The 19,257-nt window shown below is 39.4% G+C and overlaps 1 protein-coding gene across 11 annotated transcripts in view; it reads left to right on the top strand.

Moving 5' to 3' along the window:
* Positions 1 to 19,257, top strand: part of LOC128261881 (neuronal acetylcholine receptor subunit alpha-7) — a 104,970-nt gene that overhangs the window by 6,969 nt on the left and 78,744 nt on the right. For 10 of the 11 annotated variants that reach the window (XM_052995813.1, XM_052995806.1, XM_052995801.1 and 7 more), the window contains exons 2-3: positions 1,936 to 2,851; positions 10,546 to 11,427. In XM_052995813.1, coding sequence (XP_052851773.1) covers positions 11,361 to 11,427 — 67 coding nt within the window. In that variant the 5' untranslated portion in view covers positions 1,936 to 2,851; positions 10,546 to 11,360. Of the gene's footprint in view, positions 1 to 1,935; positions 2,852 to 3,729; positions 3,740 to 10,545; positions 11,428 to 19,257 lie in introns of those variants that run through there. The other variant, XM_052995810.1, reaches the window with a different exon arrangement.

Raw genomic sequence — 19,257 nt, 5'->3', positions numbered from 1 at the left:
CACACTCACACCGTCGCAAACAGGACACACGGATAGAGCTGTTTAAAAAGATGTCCTCATGCGAAAAAAAAATACACCGATTCCTAAGAGTAACAGCGCGGAAAACGTTTGATAACGCCGCGCGCACAAAAGCGAGTTCGCTCTCTCTAACTCCCTCTCACTCACTCCTGAGTGTCTGTGTGAGCATCCTGTGTGTGTCTGTGTGTTTATGGCTGTGTGTGGGTGTGGGTGGTAGTAAATAAGCAAGAGGCAAAGACGGAAATAAAAAGGGCAGCAAGTGGACAAGACAATGAAATTGTCATAAATAACAACGTTGTCTACCAACAACAGGCACAAAGAGCATCAACAACGACAACAACAACAGCGACAACAACAACAACGGCAGCAGGGCAGGATAGCCAACAACAAAGGATCAACTAGCTGGGATTTTTTTTCGGTTGCTGTTGCTTATTTTGGTGTCTCTTGGTCAGTGGCTCAACTCTTTTTATCATTTTTACCAGTACCCCGTCCCCAGGGTATTATTCGGGTAGATTAAGTTGATGGAACTCGCCGAGAACGTTTCGGAGCTCTGAGGTGTATTTCATGAGAGAAACTGAGAAGTGGCGTAAGTGAAAACGGTTATCAGGGATTAGGGGTCGTTTTAGCAAGCTACTAAAGTGCAGAACATTTTCGAAAAGGAGGCCGATGCTGACATATCTGATTAGGATTCATTAATATTGATTTTATCTTTTATTTTTCATTCCTAAAATGATTAGGATTCTAATGTTAACCAATAAAAAAAAACATTTATATATACATATACTTTAAAAATACACCAAAAGCTAATACAGACAAAAGAAAAATCTAGTCAAAATTCGATTTAACGTACACCGATGCTCTGAGACATATATTTCTTAGAATCTAAAGCTATCTAATTTCCAGGCCATCCATAAATGATTGATTTATGGGTAAAGTAAAAAAGAAAACAAACTTTTGCTTGTGAACTGTCTCAAGGGACTCTCATCATTCGACTAGCTTTAGTTGAAAATCTTCTATATTCGTTCATTCTTCTTAACTGTGTTTTCCCATCTCTACTCCTTTTCATTTTAGTTGCCTTTTTTTTTCATTTCATTTTTTTAGTTTGCCCAGTGTTCTCATAACGGATATTCGAAATGGCTGCTGCGGCGGCCTTAAGTGACTTTTGTCAAACTTTGTGCGCTCGGCTATCCAAACACGAGTACTTATAGTTATCGAAGGAGTCCAGAAGGGGTGTTGAGGGGCGGGGAGGGGTTTGGAGGGTCAGGAAGATACTCACATTAAACTAATGTTTAGTTGGCAGTCGCAACAGTTTTGCGAGTGTTGCGACCCTCGAAACTTTGACCGTAAATTGTGGCACGTGATGGGCGTTTGCAATGGAATGGGCTGATGTCGTATGAATCTCAATGGTGGGGAACATCAGGAATAGGAAGTGCCACGCTATTATTGTCCAGAGGGGCGTGACCGTGGCAATTGTTGTTTCTTATTTCACCAGTTCTGAATCGAATTGAATTTTTATGGCCTGTGATAGTTTCGAGTGGCACAATTTAGTTTTGAGAGTGGTTATGGGTATTCCTGGCTATTCTCCACACTTCTCCTCTGATTTCCATGCAACAGGCAATAAAGACATACAATTCTATTGTCTGAAAAAGCTGATTGTGTGGCGAGTCCTGATTAAATATTTGTGTTTAAAATTTTGGGGGAAAGTCCATCAAAATATTTGGCAAGATCGGGAGGGAAAAGTGGAATAGCTCATTGATTGGCTTGCAGTAATTGAAACGAAAGTACATAATTCCTGCATAGTTAATATCAATAAACATTTAACCTCGTAAATATTCACATCACTCTCTCTCTATCTCTCTCTCTCTCTCTCTCTCTTTCTTCTCTTGTTTTTCTATCTCTTTCTGGCCTGCAATACAGATAAAAATCCAATTTAAATAAAAGTTTTTTCGTTACACTCACCACATAAAGGCAATATGCAAATTTTAAACAAAAAACACTCAGAAAATGTTAAACAAAAACAAATGAATGCAAATTAAAAGCACGAGAAAAAGCCAAAAAAAAAACAAATAACAACAGCAACAGCAACAATGTGTTCATAACTATTAAAAACGGAAATTAAAAACAAAAGCAAAGGCTTAAAGTAACGCATTATGCTAAACCGAAACCAAACTCATCTGTATCTCTACTTTCGCATCCATGTTTCTGCATAAGTATCTGCATATGCACCCGTACCCGCATCCGTATCTGTATCCGTATCTTTGAATCTGCTGAGCGAATGAGACGAAGCTGGAAACATGCCAGCTAAATTGCTATCCAAAACCCAGAATCAATACATCAATCAGTCCAGTAAGCAACCAATCAAGCAATTCCATCATCAATTTGCAACTGCCATCAACTCATCTTCAATAACAACTGCAACCAGTACTGCAACAACAATCCAAACTTAAATGCCAAAAATTAAATGCACCCAACTAAAGCAAATAAACTTAAATAAATCTAACCAATAAACCTAAAAAATAACTTAACACCCACTCGACGGCGAACGAAGAGCGAGCAAAATTAAATTTGCATATTAATTATGGAACATTCATCAACAATTTTGTTGTGTTTGTTACATTGCCAAAACAAAAAGGTCGCCGATTGTTTGCAGCTGCAGCAACAAGAACCACAGCAACAACGACCACTGGGAAATCCGAAAACAACTAGAAGACCAACAACTACAGCAACCGAAGCAGCAACAGAAGCAGCACCAGCAGCAGCAACAACATCAGCAACCCAGCAGCAACTTCTTGGACAGCAGCAACTTTTAGCTTCATTTCGACAAAATTGGTAAGTGAATTTGGGGAAACCATTTTCGAGTGAATCGAAACGGAATGGAATAGAACGGACAATAAATTCAGCGAATTAGCAAATGCAGAATCTTGATTTCCACACAATTTTCAGAGCAGACAAGTCGACTCAACTGGCAAATATCCATACATACTGGTATATACTATATTTAGGGAACTGAAAGAAAGATTTTTGTTCATTTAAAACCGATTCAGAGCCAAAAAGGGAATATTCAGCTTGGTCAACGTGTGGAAGAGGAAGGAATTACAGGATAAATGGTAGATGCAAAGCATAAAGCACTTAAAAAGAGATAGTAAAAATGGTCCAAAAAGGAAGGAAGGTATAAATGGAAAGTAAATCCAATTAAGTGCATTTACTTGAAAAAATACAGAAGGGATTGCGAGTTAGGGGTATAACATTCATTGAAATTTCTCGTCGGTTTCTATAAAAGTCTAAAAACTTTTTCAATCTAATTAATTGAAACAAATGTTAATATTTTGAGTCGTATAAAAAATAGCTATTTAAAGCATTGGTTATTTTATTATATAAGAAAAATTCCTTATCTTTTTCGACAAAATTTATTTCAAAGGTATAAAACGCTTATCTTTATTAAATTTTTCAAAATATTGTGGTTTAATTAAATTTACTGTAAATTTGCTGAAGAACTTACCCTTTTTTGCATTAATTATTAATAAATTATGAATAGTGCATTTTTCAATGAAAAAGTGTAATGTGATGATATCCAAGATTCCAACTTTAGCAAGTTGTTGATTTGCTCAAATCTGAGATTCGTTAGGGCAATGGAAAAACTTGCAACTTGTCAGAGTGACGCCTCGGCCAGCCAGCAATCAAATAGTGTCGAGCTCAGCAGTTGCCGGAACTGAAAAAAGAAGTAAACTAGCTGAAAAATTTAAAATGGCATCAAGGCAGCGGCAGCATGAAAAACTGGAAAATCGTGTCCAATGCAAGTGGGGTCGACTGTCTGTCCTGCGATTTTCCCTCCCTTTTGGGGTTGATGCTGACCATTCGTTGTTGGTTGTTATGAATTTCATATTACACACGAAAATCCAATAAAAATCACCGAAAGCAATTTTCCGTCCAACGAAAAGTAGAGCTACGGGAGGGGTATAAAGACGTTTTGAAAATTCCTTACCATCAGCTGCATTTTGAATGCTACTTTTTACCCGTTTTGTAACATTTTTGCCACACACATTGCTGACCAAAAAACGTATTTTATTTACTTCGTTTTTTCATGTCAATAACTTTTTTAACGGATGCGGAACACGATGCATTTTGTAGCCTGTTAAAAGCGAATTTTTTTGTATGCTTTTAACCCGGTTTTAGTCGCAGCACAGTGCCGAAAAGTTGCTTAATTTGATTTTAATTTACGGCGGCAACAGAAAATTGGCACTGCTAAAAAAGTAGGTGAAACATTGGCACCACTAAAAAGTGGATGAAATAAATTCGAGTTGAGGGGAAATTACGAATTAAAATTTGCTGGTTCAGCAGCAATTAAAAATTCAACGAGTTACCACTTAAATTGTTACGGCCGCTTGGCGTGAATTCGTTGTTTTTCTATGTGAAAATGCTTAATAAGGAGACTTCTATCAAAATGGATCATGCTGTTAATTCGTGCCTTTTAAGCCGAGTCTGCTGGGCATGTGACATTTTGGCTGAAAAGTCCATTTCCCCAGTTGTCAAGAGCTTATAATAGTTTTCCACACAGTCCTCTGTTCCCCTGGTCCCTTCACTCGTTTGATGTATTTTCCGCTTTCAGCCCAGTGCTCTGGATATCTCTGCGATGGCCCCTTTGAATTCCAGTTGGTTTATTTCATTGTAGCCAAACTGTCGTATGCAAATCTGCTTTGCTGATTAAACCTAAATAATGTTGCCTCAGTTACGAAGCCCTTCCTTTGCGGCGGCTCCTTTTCCCAAGGGTCTCCTGTGCAGCCTGGTTCCCTGTGCTTCTCTGAATCTCCATTCCCATTTCCATCGCCCATCTTATATTGTCTTGTCTGTCGCTTTGAAAGATGGTTGCATAGTACTCTCTTTCCGGCTGCACTAAAAGTTTAACCAGCTTGCACTGGACTTAGACAGATGCGGCCTGGCAACAAGATCGGAAATTTATATTTACACTCTGGGCTTTCCAGCAGCAGCTTTATATATCATTGACAGAAGTGCGGATTTGTACGCAGAATTATTGTTTATTAAATTTCTTAAAATAGACTCTGCTTTCGAGGGCATTTGTCCTTCGTTTCCTGGAAAATTGCAGTAAGGGCCACTCCTCCTTTGGCTTTCTCCGCCCTCTGCTTTGCTGCTGCTTATTTCTTTTCCTCGTTTTTCTTCCTGCTAAATCTGAGACAATTTCCAACTTATAAGAGGCCGCCTCCATTTGTATAATAACACAGGGTCCTGCATCCTGCAGCAACAGCTTCCGCTCGCCGTGTCCTGGCCACTTGTTGTTGCCCATCCACACAGCTGCAGACCGAGTCACAGACAGAGGCACACATACAGAGACACAGACACAGCAGCAGACCACTCACACCGAGGCCACCCACATTTTTTGTTTTGCATTGCAGGATGCCTTTGGTGTATTTCCTTTTAGCCTGTCTGCTGCACGAAGTACAACATTTCCAATTTAATTTCTGTCTCAGTGGCCCCTCGGCTCCCTTGGCTCCCTCGGCTTATCCGCATCCCATATCCTGGCTGGCAGACTCGGTTGGGTTTTCCTGGCCGTGGCCATTGTCTTTGCCTTTGTTTGCTGTGCCATTTCCCTTTTGCGCCATGAAATTAACTCCGGTCTGCCCCACGCTCTCACTCTCCTCCTCCGCCTGCATAGATTATAGTTGAATATTTTTGGTCGCCATTTTAATTAAACTGCGCCAATGGCTGCGAAATTGTTTATACTGTCAGCTGCACATCATCCCATCTCCACCTCCATCCCCATCATCCGCATCCGCATCCGAAACTCCATTCTGTTCCTCCTCATAATCGCTGCTATCCTCATCCGCTCGCCATATCCATCTCCATCCAGCAATGGCTGCCTCATTATCGATGCGATGTCTGACCCAGTTGAGGGGCAACAGGCGGTTGGGGATGAGTTCGTGGCTGTATTTTCGGGTACAAAGGTCACGAATCATCCCGTATTTAACCTTTATGTAATTGGGCTCTGTTGGGGCAAAATAATAATAATAATTATTTGGGTAAGCCATCGAATATCAAGGTTACAAACGCCATTCAAATAGTTTTATTAGGTAGATTGCTATGTACATATACTATGTTAATTTGAAACTATTAATTTACTTAATAATTTTCTTTATTAATTTGTTTTCTTAACCTAAGTCAAATTTTGTTATACCTAAAACCTAAAAAAACGGGTTGTCTAAATTGCTCACATTTTCTTTTATTTAGATCCATAGAAAGTGGTATTTTGTAGCGCTGAGTAAATAAGGTATTAAGTATTTATGGCAAAGTGAAATCAGAAGATTAAATCATACTAAATTGAAACTAAACATGGAATTCTTGAAACCAACTTATTATAGTGCCAAGTTATAAACATGGCTTAAGGCAATAAATACAAAAAATAAACAAATGAAAGCTTAAATTACATTTTGTGTAATGATAGTCTGTTTTAATTAATATGAATAAGTTGCTTAATGCTTGAAATATCATGAGTTGCTGTAGTTAATCCGTCCTTAGATATAATATGTTCAATGATACATGCAATTCCTAAAAATAAATCCGATTATATTTTGTGTTTCGTGAGTGCTCACGAGCACATTTCCAGCTAGCAAAACAACAAATAAGCTTCTTTCTCTTCGGCTTCGGTTCTCTCTGCAGTGCACTTTGCATTTCCCTTGTTGCTTTGGGGGTTTTTGTTGTTGCTGTAATTACATAGCACTTGTTGTTTTGGCTTTGTGCTAACAAAAGCCTTGACTCCACCGCCCACTTCAGCGGAATGCGCTCTCAAAAAAGGGAAGAGGCGCCAATAACCTCACTCGAAAGGCATCGCCCCAAAGTATGCAGCAGTATTTTGTCGAAATGACTTTTGACGTTCGCTCAATGGCAATATTTGCAGCGTCCATACGAGTGTGTGTGTGGGTGTGTGCGAGTGGGTGTTGGTGTGTGTGTGTGCGCATTCAATGTGTATGTTTATCACCATGTTAGCATCTGAATGAATGAATGGCAGCGAGGCAAAGGCCACCCAAGTGCGTCTGTCATTCTGCCAGCCTGTCAGTCGGCGTTCCAATATCGAAAACACTCTAAATTCTATGCTGAAAGCTCATTTTACATGCAGTTTTACTTTGATTGGCTTTCGAGTCGCACTTATCGGCTTGATTGGCTAGCTCAACGAACATTACCCAGTCAATCAAAGTTTGAGTACTGACACCGTGCACAACTCTGCAAATTATGGAATTAGCTTCCAGTCTTATGTTAGCTTAATCTTAATTGCTGACAGAAATATTTATAGTAGAATAAACTAACTAACTACATTTTCTTCTAATTGTACCAAGGTACGGGCAAAAACCTTGCTTGTTTTTATAAAAAACACGTCCCTACAAATTAGTGATCAATTAAGGTCGTATCTGTCTTATTATTTAGATTTTTCCGTCGTCTTTTCATTTATTTAATTATTTCAGAAAATGGCAATTCAAATTTTAAGAGCTTTTTAAACTATAATAAAAAATTTAAAATATGGTAATATGTGCGCTTAAAATAGTATTAATAGGTATCTGAGATTACATTTCTGCAAATTTCGATGATGGGGAAAAAATTGAGCTGCACAAAACTGATGTTGGTAAATTTTTCACGTGTGCATTAGGGCTTATATTGTTTAAATCCCTGGCAACTAAGCCGCTGAGTGGATTCCCTTGAGCATAATTTGCAGCTGGCTAAAGCAAATTTGTGCAGCAATCTCCTGCCAGGCCAATGTGTGTATGTGGCCACCAAAGGGTTCAATTATGAACCGACGACCGCAAAAAGTTGAAACCTCAAAGCGGATATAGTGAGGCACTTGTGGCCCACATCGGGGGCGGCAGGTAATTTGAGGCCCTGTGGAGTGTGCTAAAAAATGCAGCCACCAGATGTGCAGGGCTCAGTCCGCAAGGGAGCCGCAGCTAAAGCCAGATTCTTTACGGGATTCCAAGTTTTTTTTCCTCCGCTTTTTTGTCGCGCCTATGCGGCTGCAACTTTATCGGAAAAGGGGGTAAAATGGAAAATCTGGCGGTTGAGTGGTGTGAGGGCTTGGCTCTTGGCTCATACTCCTTCAATTTCAAGGCTCATTGTGTACAACGGATGCCTCTCATCATTGGCGAAGCATTAAATTGACTTTGAAACTTTCTACCTGCCAGAGCTTTGAGCCAAGAACCCGCCCAAACAAAAACTTGAAGCGAACTGAAACTAAACTTGAAATTAATTAACCGCGACAAGGGCGAGGGGCTGCTGGCACCCCACCACGTCCACGACCATCCAAGTCACCCCTTGGTGGCCTTTCCCCACCTTTTGCGGCACTCACGCACACGAACATAACTCATAAAACCTCTAATTACACAAACAGCTGACGCGGCCATAGACAAAGATATAGAACGTGGGGGTGCCAGAAGGGCACACTTCCATTTTGGGAGTGCCAAGAAGGGGCCCCTTCTTTTGGAGGATGCCAGGAAAGTGCCCCTGCCCTCTTGAGTCCACCGCTCGGGAATCAAATAAGTTGAATATTTTAATTTTCCATCATAATTAATGCCCTTTCAACCTTCCATTCCCCGGTCTTAGTTTATCCCAGATGATGCGGTTTGCTAAACGTTCCCTTCCCGCTCTCCCGCCCTCTGTCTTTCTCCCTCTCGCTCTTTCTCTCTCGCTCCCTCTGCGACCATCGAGCACGTGTAAATTATTGTGGCTTTCTACGGCACTGATGGCCGGCGCCTGAAAGCATGCTGCGATATTTACATCCTATAGTTAAGGGCGGAATGGCAGTTCTGAGTTCGTGGCATAGTAAGTAACAGGTGGATAAAAAGATTTTTCTTTCGACTCTGCGAAAGCTAAAGGTTTTCATTTCTTTTCCAGTAAGGTCGAGGTTCTCTTCTTTAATCTATCCTCACTTAAGATCTCTTAACGTTTAACTGGTTTTGTCGGCCATCGAGAATGAATTTTTTTTTATAAATCATTTAGACCATACGAAAAGAAAACACTTAATAAGTTTCTTAGCTTTGTTTACTTTTTATAAATAATAAAATGCATATATATACTAAATTAAAAAAAATTTTATGTTTAGGATCTACAGTAAAAATTGTATACTTCTTTCCGAAACTATAAAAGTGATAAGATTTTTTTCGACTCTGTGAAAAACATTTGTTATTTAGCTAAAAAATGTTATATCTTTTTCCAGTAAAGTCGAGGTTCTCTTTCTCAATCTTTCCTCACTCAAGTTCTGTAAACGTTTAACTAATTTTGTTCATTCATTCATTCAGACCATATGAAAAGAAAGCATTAATAAAGTCTATTTGCTTTGTTTATTTTTATATCTAATCAAAAAAGATGTATTTTAGGATCTACAGTAAATATTTAATACTTTGCTTAAAAACTATAAAAGTTTTAAAAGGTTTAGATTTGACTTTAAACTTTGCAAGTCTTTATAGATTTTGTATAGGAAATTATATTCAACAGGTGGAGATAAATATATTACATATATTAAATTTAGCTTAAAGGGACTTAAAGGGTATCATTTAACGCAGAACTGTATGTGTCCGTTTCTTTTTATTTTCTCGTTTTTTTGTGGCATAGCAGCTCATGCCGCACGCAGACTCGATGCCGCCGCAGCCGCATGTATTTCAATTACTGCATTTCTCGGCCCAATGGTCCACCCACAGTAACCGCGCCCCATGGAAAATGCCTCCCCCTTCCCCTTTCCGTTCCCTTTCCCCTCCTTCATCGCGGAGCTAGTAGCCAGTGTTTTAATTTGCGCTTTGCCTGCTTTTGTTATTTTTCTGCTTCGGTTTTCCCTTCTTGTTTTTGTTCGACTCGCGTTTTTACGCAAATTCATTGTTTTAATTTACTCAAGTTTGTTGACCGAAAACAAAAACTAATCAATGCCTGTGCTCGCAATGGGTGGTTCGGTGTTTTTCGGCGGGCTTATCGAGGGCCTTTGAGGTGACAGACCATCTGCACCTCGTCCTACACTGGATTTGGGTTAGAAAAACCCCTAATGGGGCTGACAGTACATATTTTTTAATTAAACATTAACTCAGCTAAACTTTTTGTTGCCATTTTCTGGTGTTCATTATGTTTTTCAGGTATTTGTCTTTGCGGTCCTTTGCTTTGCGGTAAACAGTTCGCTTCGCTAAGTTGTGGCAAGGGATTTGATATCAAAGGACTAAACTCAGTAAGAATTGTGTGTGTATAGGGAAACCTCAAAAGCAAAAGAGAATCATGCAAATCGCGTTAAATGAGAAACGGAAAATCGCCATCTATTGAAAGGGTATTAGAACTTGACTCATCTAAAAGCATGACAATTTAAGTGAGAATAAGTTTGCGATTTAAGCATTTAGAAGTAGAATTTGGATGTGGCTGTATTTGTTTTAGCATATAAAAATGTTAATTTTGAATGTAATAACGAAATCACAAAAAATATTAAACATAAAAGTATCTGTTAAATTGGTAGATTTTTTAACAAAAATAAAACTTATGAATCTTTCTCCTCCACAGATAACATCTAACAACTGAACGAAACAACGATACTCAAGTGTACTAAAAAGAATAAGGATCATCATTAATAGAAAATCAACCAGAATAACAACAACTGCTACCTAAGGTTTCTCAAACTCTAAAAATTAATAACTCAAAAAGCGAAACAAAAATCCATATATGTAAACCAGAAAAAAGTGCAAATTATGTAAATTATAGCAAAGGCAAAACGCAAAGGAAAAACCGAAAAGCAAACGAAAGAGAATTAGTCAAATAGAAACGGCGGAAAAATCCAGAAAAAAATATCTGTGACCAGGCGAATCCGGAAATTAAATCTGCAACGCTGAACCAAAGTGGAAAAGAAGCCACAACCGCAACCGCATCAAAATCCGAGGCGAGTAGACGTAAAGCGCGTGCCAAATATTTGCTCAAAAATACCCGAATAAAATAATATTTAAAGGAGCTTTCCCTGAGCAAGAAAAGCGAAGAATCGAGAGATTCCAGTTATTGGCGAGATACCTAAAGCGTTCCATGAAAGCGGCGTCGCTCTGAGAAATTGGGGGTTGGACTTCAGGGACCTTCCATTGTTGGACTCCGACCCACACGACGCATTGTCTCGGTCTTTTGTGCTAATCATCGCTAGTTGGGAGCCCCGGGAGCAGGAGCCCTGGCCAACTATTTAGCCAAGGTGACGAGGCAAGGATTGCCAGGCACTTTGCAGCGCACCAACCACACCAGCCACACCAACACCCCCACTGAAAGGAGGCGGCGGAGCAGGAGGAGGGGCGGGGCAGCCATTCAATCCACGAGCCACGCGGTACAAACAAGCCAAGGACATGGACTCCCCGCTGCCAGCGTCGCTGTCGCTGTTTGTCCTGTTGATCTTTCTGGCGATAATTAAAGGTGAGTGCCCCACGACAACTATTCAGTACTCACGCCAACCCAAGTGCCATTCCATTTGAATCCTGACCCCCCCTCGCTTTTGTTTGCCTTCCAGTGCCGTTTATCTTGGCCAACAACTTTCCCTTTTTGCCCCGAGTTTGCTTAGGTGGTCGCTAATGAAATTATTGCAAATATTTAAGGACGCGTGAACAAGTAAAACTTGGTTTGAGTTTGCAAAGGTACAAAACTCTTTTAGATTTCTTAAGCTTTACAAGGGTTAAAGAACACATTTTCAAGCCCATTACCCTAACTAATTTTGAATCTAGGGGACAATAGCGCTATAAATTAAGACATTTGCTGTACACTTCATTAATTTAAAATAATGATATACAATATTACGGTTTATAAAATGCATACAAATTTCACAAAACACCTTTTATATTTTTCGGCAAATTCTGTTAAGCTTTCGAAGAACTAAATATAATAAACAAACATTTTTAGTAATGAATAAAAATAACGAGAACGGTATAAATAATTTTGATCCAAGAAATCTATCTTCAAATTAAGCAAAAAAGCGAAGAAATTATACAGTTTTGTAATAAACTTCCGGATACAACACGTTTAAGTTTTCAAAGGTCAACAATTATTACTACACTTATACTGTTGACTCTCACAGCTGTTGTATAAATCGTTTACAATTTCAAAGGTCAACAATTATCTATGAACCAGCAAAATTATTACTCCACTTATACTGTTGACTCTGGCAGTTGTTGAACGTCTCGCCTTACCACAGACTAACATTTGCGTTAACAAGTGCTCGAGATTTTTCCGCTTTTCGCTGAGAGCAGCGAAACTCGAACAAATCCCACTCATGTCGCACTATCAATTTCAAATGCGAAATCTCCTCCACTCGCTCCACCCCCTTCGCTGCGCATAAATCTTGAGGCAAGGTGACACTATGTGGCCTTGCAGCCTGAATAGAACCGAACATTCAACTCACACCCAACCCTACCCACATCCACAACCAACCGACACATTATTCAATTCCGCATCCGATTTTTCAATTTCCTTGCGAGCGTTTTCACGGCGCTTTAAGCAGGCCAAGAAATGCCAGCGGAATGTAAAAGTAAAAGCCAACCTCCCACTCACAAAAAAAAAAAAACACTCAGCTACAGCCATGGCTATATCTATTATATAGGATGGCGTGGCGTGTGTACATGCGGCAAATTCCCAGGCAGCGGGCCATAAATTCACATGGAGATCGCCCTGAGCCAAACTTGGCCATATTTTTAGTTTCCACTGCTCGCTGAGCTCCGCAATTGCCAGAAAAGCGGGAAAAAGTTGGAAAAAACAAAGACACAGACGGGGGCTGCAGCCAGGAGAAAAATATTCAAGTAGAAAAAATAGAATTGTCATGCGGAGAAGAAGCCCCCCCCAGGAGGCCGCACTTCAAATCCACATTCTTTTCCCCGGAGTCACTCGAGCACTCGCTGCAAAATACACACCAAAGGAGTCTAGGAAAGGAAAAACAAAGCCCCCTGCCCAAACGTTATATACAATATCTGTCTTTTTTAAGTTGCATCGAGAGTTGAGAAGTTCTGTGTTTTTTACGACGCTCCGCACCGATGAGGTCTCATGTGCCCCGCTTTTGACAAAAATAACAACTCGCGACTCGGGTCGTCGCGATTCAACTCAATTCTCGTTGTTTGCTTCAAGTGTTTCCACTGCTCGACATTCTGGATGCACAAAATTAAGTTCACATCCAGCACGGAGCAGAGTGAGGAATTTCCATACACCAAAACCAAAAATATGTTTTTGGGGTAGAGTTTTCAAACATTTTAAGGTGTTCTCAAATCTCTAAATGTCCATTTTTTGTTATTATCTACCACACATACTTTTTAAAACACCTTTTTGAGTTTTATCCAATTGTTTAATAGTCCATCACTTATTGAAATAATAGTCGTCACATTATCATTATGATACTTAACACGAAGTTTCACAATTTTAATTACAGAGACTTAACACTTGAGTAGCTTTTGGTATTGTGTCGAAAACAATAATTTTCCGGTTTTATGGGTTCAAATTACGCTCATGACGAAGGCATGATATAATTACAATTAATATGTTAATGTAAAGACAACCCCATAGATAGCATTTTGTTGAGAATTTAACAATCAATTTGAGCCTGATTGCATCCTGATGCAGGACATTGGAAACTGCAATCTCCCATTTTCCTCGCTGGAGTGCTGAGGTTCCTTTTTGCTGAAAAGTTATTACGAAAAAATCGCTGGGGTAGTTGGCGGGCGGCAAAATCTTTGACTTTGTCCCGACTTTCTCTGCGATTTGTGCTCTTTATTTGGCCACCCATTCAGCGCACATTCCCCATTTCTTTTGAGATGCCCCGACAGAGACTAATGAAGACGGCAGCTCGCAGTTCGCTGTTCGGGGATTGGGACTTGAGATTGTTCGGCCAAAGACAAATATTTTCAATAAGCTGATATCGGAGTGTGCACTGATTGGAAAATCAGCAGTTGGAAATTGCGGAGCGACGAACGGGACAGCAATACGCAGATTTTTCAACATTCAGCCGTATTGCTTGTGCTGCTCGCCAGTTGGCAAACGCATAAATTGTGCGGAAATTCGGGTCTGAGCTGCAGCACCTTGACACTGTCAGCCATTCCCGGGTATATATGGCCGGCCATATATTTCCTTTTTAAGACATTTTACGCATTTTCGTAGATTTAAATGACATAAATTTCTATTGGATTTGCGGGGCAAAAGCTTGGCCGTACATTTTCGGCTTTAATTTGCTCAGTCCCATTTCCACCTCCGAGTTCCTGATGCTCCGGGGAGAGCCAGTCTTGGGATTACTCGGCCACAATGTATTCGTTAATATCCTTGTTAATATCCTGAGAACTGGCGCAGAACTTCTGGCAATGAGCAAACTTATTCCATCTTCCATTGGCATGTTTCTGGCCCTGTCCTCTAAGCCAACTTTCTAACTTTCCACCATCTGTTCTGCTCTGGCAGGTAAAGCGGATAACTCAGACTCGGACCAAGACCCCGACTGTGACTCTGAATCCGAATCTGTATCTAAATCTGAATACGAAACTGACTGTGACTTTGGTTTTGGTAAGGGCTTCCGGCTTCAGTTTTTCCCCGCTCACCACACCCAGTAGCAACTTTCAAGGTTGCTTTTGTGTCTGTCTCTGCAACTGTATCTGTATCTGTATCTGTAACTGTATATGTATCTGTAACTGTGGACCAGGACAAAGGCGAAGCAAGTTGCAGTGCAAGGAAAACAAGTTTCAGTTACGCGCTCTGCACTTCCGTGGCGCCATCGATAGACTAACCTTGCTCCCCTTATGGTTTCCTTCTTTTGAGTTAGAGGTGGAATTGGTTTATATATTGGTTAGCTTAAATTGATAGCTAAAATTATTTTAAAGTTATCCTTACGATATATTTAACAATTTGTACAATTTTGATATATGTATATATATTTAGTGATAAGTTAAATAAGACCTAAAAATAAATCTAAGACGGGACTGTGTGCAAATACTAAAAAGGTGAAACACGGAGTTAGCATGCTTCTTAGACCAAATAGATAGTTCTCTAAAGCAAGCTAATCTTTAAAATATATTTAAAGCAATACTTTAGTTTAAATAATTTTATTTACATTTTTTTAATTAAAAAAAGGTTTTACAACTATAAAAAAGCCACTTAGCCCTTTTTAGCTTTGTTAAAAAATTATTATTTTTATATTATTTTAATAAGTTTCAACATTGTGTTGTATTTTGAATTAATGCAAGTTTTTATTGTTTTTGCATTTGTGTTTTGTTGTATGTATGTTGTTGTATGTTGTATTTTTTAAATTAAATTTTTAGTTGTTATTGACTGAAAAATAATCTGCAAAACATAGTTTCCAGTGTTTATATGCTTTTCGAGTTTCAAATTTCATCGAAATAATCTCGTGACTCACGATCCCATCGCTTTGGTGGGGGAGGCAGTGCCGCAAATCCGCGCCCGTCCTTGGGGGCACCTGTAGGCACCAGCTCCGGCCATCGCCAGATCCGGTTCCTCCTCATTGTCATCCTTGAATGAGTCAGCGATGCCGCCACAAAAGTTTGCAAATAAGTATTTTTATACTGCCAATCCCGGCATCCCGGGGTAGCCCTCTAGAATCGTAAAAAAATACGAGAGCAAGGAGGGAACTTAGTGCCTGCGCCTAAATAACCATAAACAGCACTCGTGGGCCCCCAAAAACCGGAGGGTATATATAAACCGGCGGCATGGGGCACGGAGCAGAGTAAAAAACAAAACTTGATAAGCATAAATTTGCTGTAATTTAACGCATTCAATTACAAAAACAACCAAAAACAAAAAAGAAGATGGCGAATGTAAAAAGCCAGAGGAATAATGTAGGGAAAACAGGAAGACAAAATGAAGGAGAGAGGCCTTCGAGTCCTGAGACTTGAGACTTGCAAGCTGCGCGCGACGACTTACTTAAAAATGCCATAAAAACGAAACAAGTGACAGGAGAGGACTAAACAGGAAACGGAAGTCAGGATGAGGACACACCTCAGCATACCTCCCATCCCATTTCCACTCGGGAATTTCCATTCTCTTGACGACCTTGTATTGGATTCCAACGACATTGTGATTACGGTCAAATTCCTTACTTATTTTCAATCAGCTGTGCCTTTTACTAGCTTACAAACCTACACTGAAAATAATGGCACAATTAAAAGATGGAAGCAAATGTCTAAATAATAGGTTTTCATCCCAGCTAAATTTTAAGTTTTTATTTCCAAACTTTAGGTTTACGATCATAGCCATTATTTTGAGAACATTTTTACAGTCGTATTTAAGACCCAATGAAAAATGAGCATAAACTGAATCGATAAAGGTTTTATTAAAATTAGGCAGGTTTTTATTATTGTCTTTCAATTAATGTGTTCATTTTAATTAAGTAATCATTTTTCTGTTAAGTCTTTTAATAGTGTATAGCTTGCCCTGGACGCTTATGTCAACATTTTTATTTCCGCATAAATATCATTTATAAACATTGAAATTGAAATGGCAACTCACAAACGACTGCCTAACTAGTTGGGATGCGCCAAAATGCCTGCTGTAATGATGATGAGAATGATTTCTGAAATAGTTCCCCACCCGCAAAGGGCCAACTAAAGTATCTTTTGGTGTATCTTCTCGCCGCGGAGGAGCAGTGGAGAAATTAAAATCGCTGGCGAGAGTTTTCGCGGCTGTTTGCCTGGCACTTGAATGCCTCGCTGCTCCGATACTCTCATGCACTAAAAGCGTTTAAAAAAGAGAAAGTCGGGGAGTTTTGACGGGGCGCCGGCATTCGCCCGATGCCCCATAAAAGGTAAAAAATAATTGTGCCCATGGCGACTGCAAAGCGAATTACAAACAGGCCACCCAAAGGCTCAACGTTCGAACCCCTCTTCTACCTACTTTTTCACGCCCCCTTTGAACGGCGTAATGTATGCAGCCCAGAGCCGTACGCAAAAGTGCCTCAAGGGGATTAAGAAATAGTAAATACATTTTACTTGATAAGTTAAGTGTTTAACTAGAATTTATTGTTGGTATATCTAAATCATTTTTTAGTATAAAAACTTTAAAATCCCGTTTAGAACATATGATGTGATATTTAAATCGTGTGAATGTTAAGTAAATTTTCATGTGAATGTTGCCCTAATGTAAAAGAATTATACTTTTAGCGTCAGCATAATAAAACAAAAATAAATAAATAGCTCAATAAACATCCATAGTTAAGTTTATATTAGATCTTAACAAACGCTCTTACAATATAATTCTTTTATCTTGAACTACTTGGATTCAAAAAAAAAAAAAATACATGCTGTTTCTACTTATTAGTTGTTATCATGAGAAGCTCCAACAATCGAGTCAAATAAAAGTGCCAACAATATATAAGAGGGTGAATCTTATCCTAAGCCTAAAGAGAGTTTGTAAGCCAAAACGACAACAAACTAAATGATGCCAAGTCTTTTGATATTTCTGGGCTCAGCCAAATGAAGTCAGCAAAACATAGAGTCTTAAGCGGAAGTTTTAGCCCCAAATTGTCCCCCTGCGTACGCCACTGGAGCCGCAGGAGCGAAACGGCAGCCAAAATGAAAGTGAATGCGAATATATATCGAAGTCAGAGGTCAGGGGACGTGGAGACGTGGAAACGTGGCAACGTGGGGCCCAATTGACTGACTTGGCCGGGTGGGCTTTTCTAGTTGCCAACCCGGCGGCAGGAGAGCGGCAGCAGCCTGTCGGGAAAACAGACAGAACAGAAAGAAAAACATGCAAATTTCGCTGGCTTGTGTGCGAAGGGGCCCATGTGGGTGGAGTTGGCTGGCCCAGAGCGAAATTTACTTTGTTGTGCGTCGAGATATTTGCATAGCCTACGCTAGGGCGCCCAGGATCCCCAGTTTTCGGCTGCTGTCTCCATGGTGACATTAGCAACGTGAGCGAGCGTTGAGGTTTTCATGGGTATGGCATGGGCATGGGTGGTGTGCTGGTAGTCAGGTGAGTCCTGCCTGTGGTCCGAATTCATGGTCCACAGACCCAGTGCGGGTCCCTTTTTTGCTGGATGGACCCCCCTCCGTTTGCCCTGAGCTCGCATTGAGTTGAGTTATTCTGGCGCATAATGAATTAAAATCTGGAATCGAGATTCGCCTTTTCAAGGATATTCGGGGATGCGCATGTTTGTTCCCGTTTCTTTTTTGCGCTCAATCCCTGGAAAATGCGAGAGTGGAAAACTCCTCGCTGGCTGAGAGGGAAAGCGAGCGAGCAAGAGAGCGATTGCGTGGGTGCCAGGCTCTTCCACTCAAAGTCCAAATCGCAGCCAGTTTCATTCAATAGATTTATCTGTATATGTATATGGCAATCAGCCTGTACATATATAAATATTCATATGTATCTGTGTCTTGGCTGGCAGACAGCATCAAGTGTGTATTTTCTTTTTGAGCCCATAATTGACAGACAGTTGCATTTTTGATGCGACTTCTGGCTGCAGTAAAAAAAGGGCAATAGGAAGGCGCATTCCCACTACGACTGCTGTCAACAGATGCCAGTAAAACGAAATATTTGGATCGAAACTTTCAATTAGTATAGTCTCCAATACACTGGTGAAAAGTTAGCATGTATTCTACATTTAATTTTAAATGCAAGAACGGGATTCGAGTCGATTTACCATATAAGGCATAGCAAAATTTAGGGTCCGATTTTCGGTAGTATTTTATGTTAGGTTTTTTATGTAATATGAGCTTAATTAAAATAAAAAAAAACTGTACACTGGTGAAATATAACGTAGTAAATCAAAATACTGTGTAATCAATTTAAATATTTTCTATTTGGTTTTCATTTTAAATATAAAAATATTAAAATTTTGTAAGCCTAATATGTTCAACCTTATTTATTTATTTAATATGCAATCATGCAATTTAATACGAATGGTATTTTAAATAATGATTTAAGATTTAAATTAAAAATAAAGTTCAAAATTTTAAATTCAATAGTCAGTTATTTATTATTACTATTCCACTTTTTTTATTAGTGTTCAGTTCAAGTCGTTAAGAACTATGTTTTGAGTCAATTAGTATTACAATATCAATATAGTCCGAGTGACATTTAAAAAACAATTTGGTCAACTAATTTATTAATATAAAAGACACTGGGGCCATCATAATATTTAATATAATATTAATTGATAGAGCTTTAAAATAATTTGTTTTTAGACATTTTTTTTTTATTTGACCATATAATTAGGAATGGTTGATCATCAGTTCCATCATTTTTTCTACGTTATCAGTAAGCGTGGTTCAT

The sequence above is a fragment of the Drosophila gunungcola genome, unplaced genomic scaffold, assembly GCF_025200985.1.
Source record: "Drosophila gunungcola strain Sukarami unplaced genomic scaffold, Dgunungcola_SK_2 000001F, whole genome shotgun sequence".
Lineage (NCBI taxonomy): Eukaryota > Metazoa > Arthropoda > Insecta > Diptera > Drosophilidae > Drosophila > Drosophila gunungcola.
The sequence above is the reverse complement of the archived record's forward strand: the minus strand, read 5'-3'. Positions and strand labels throughout refer to the sequence as shown.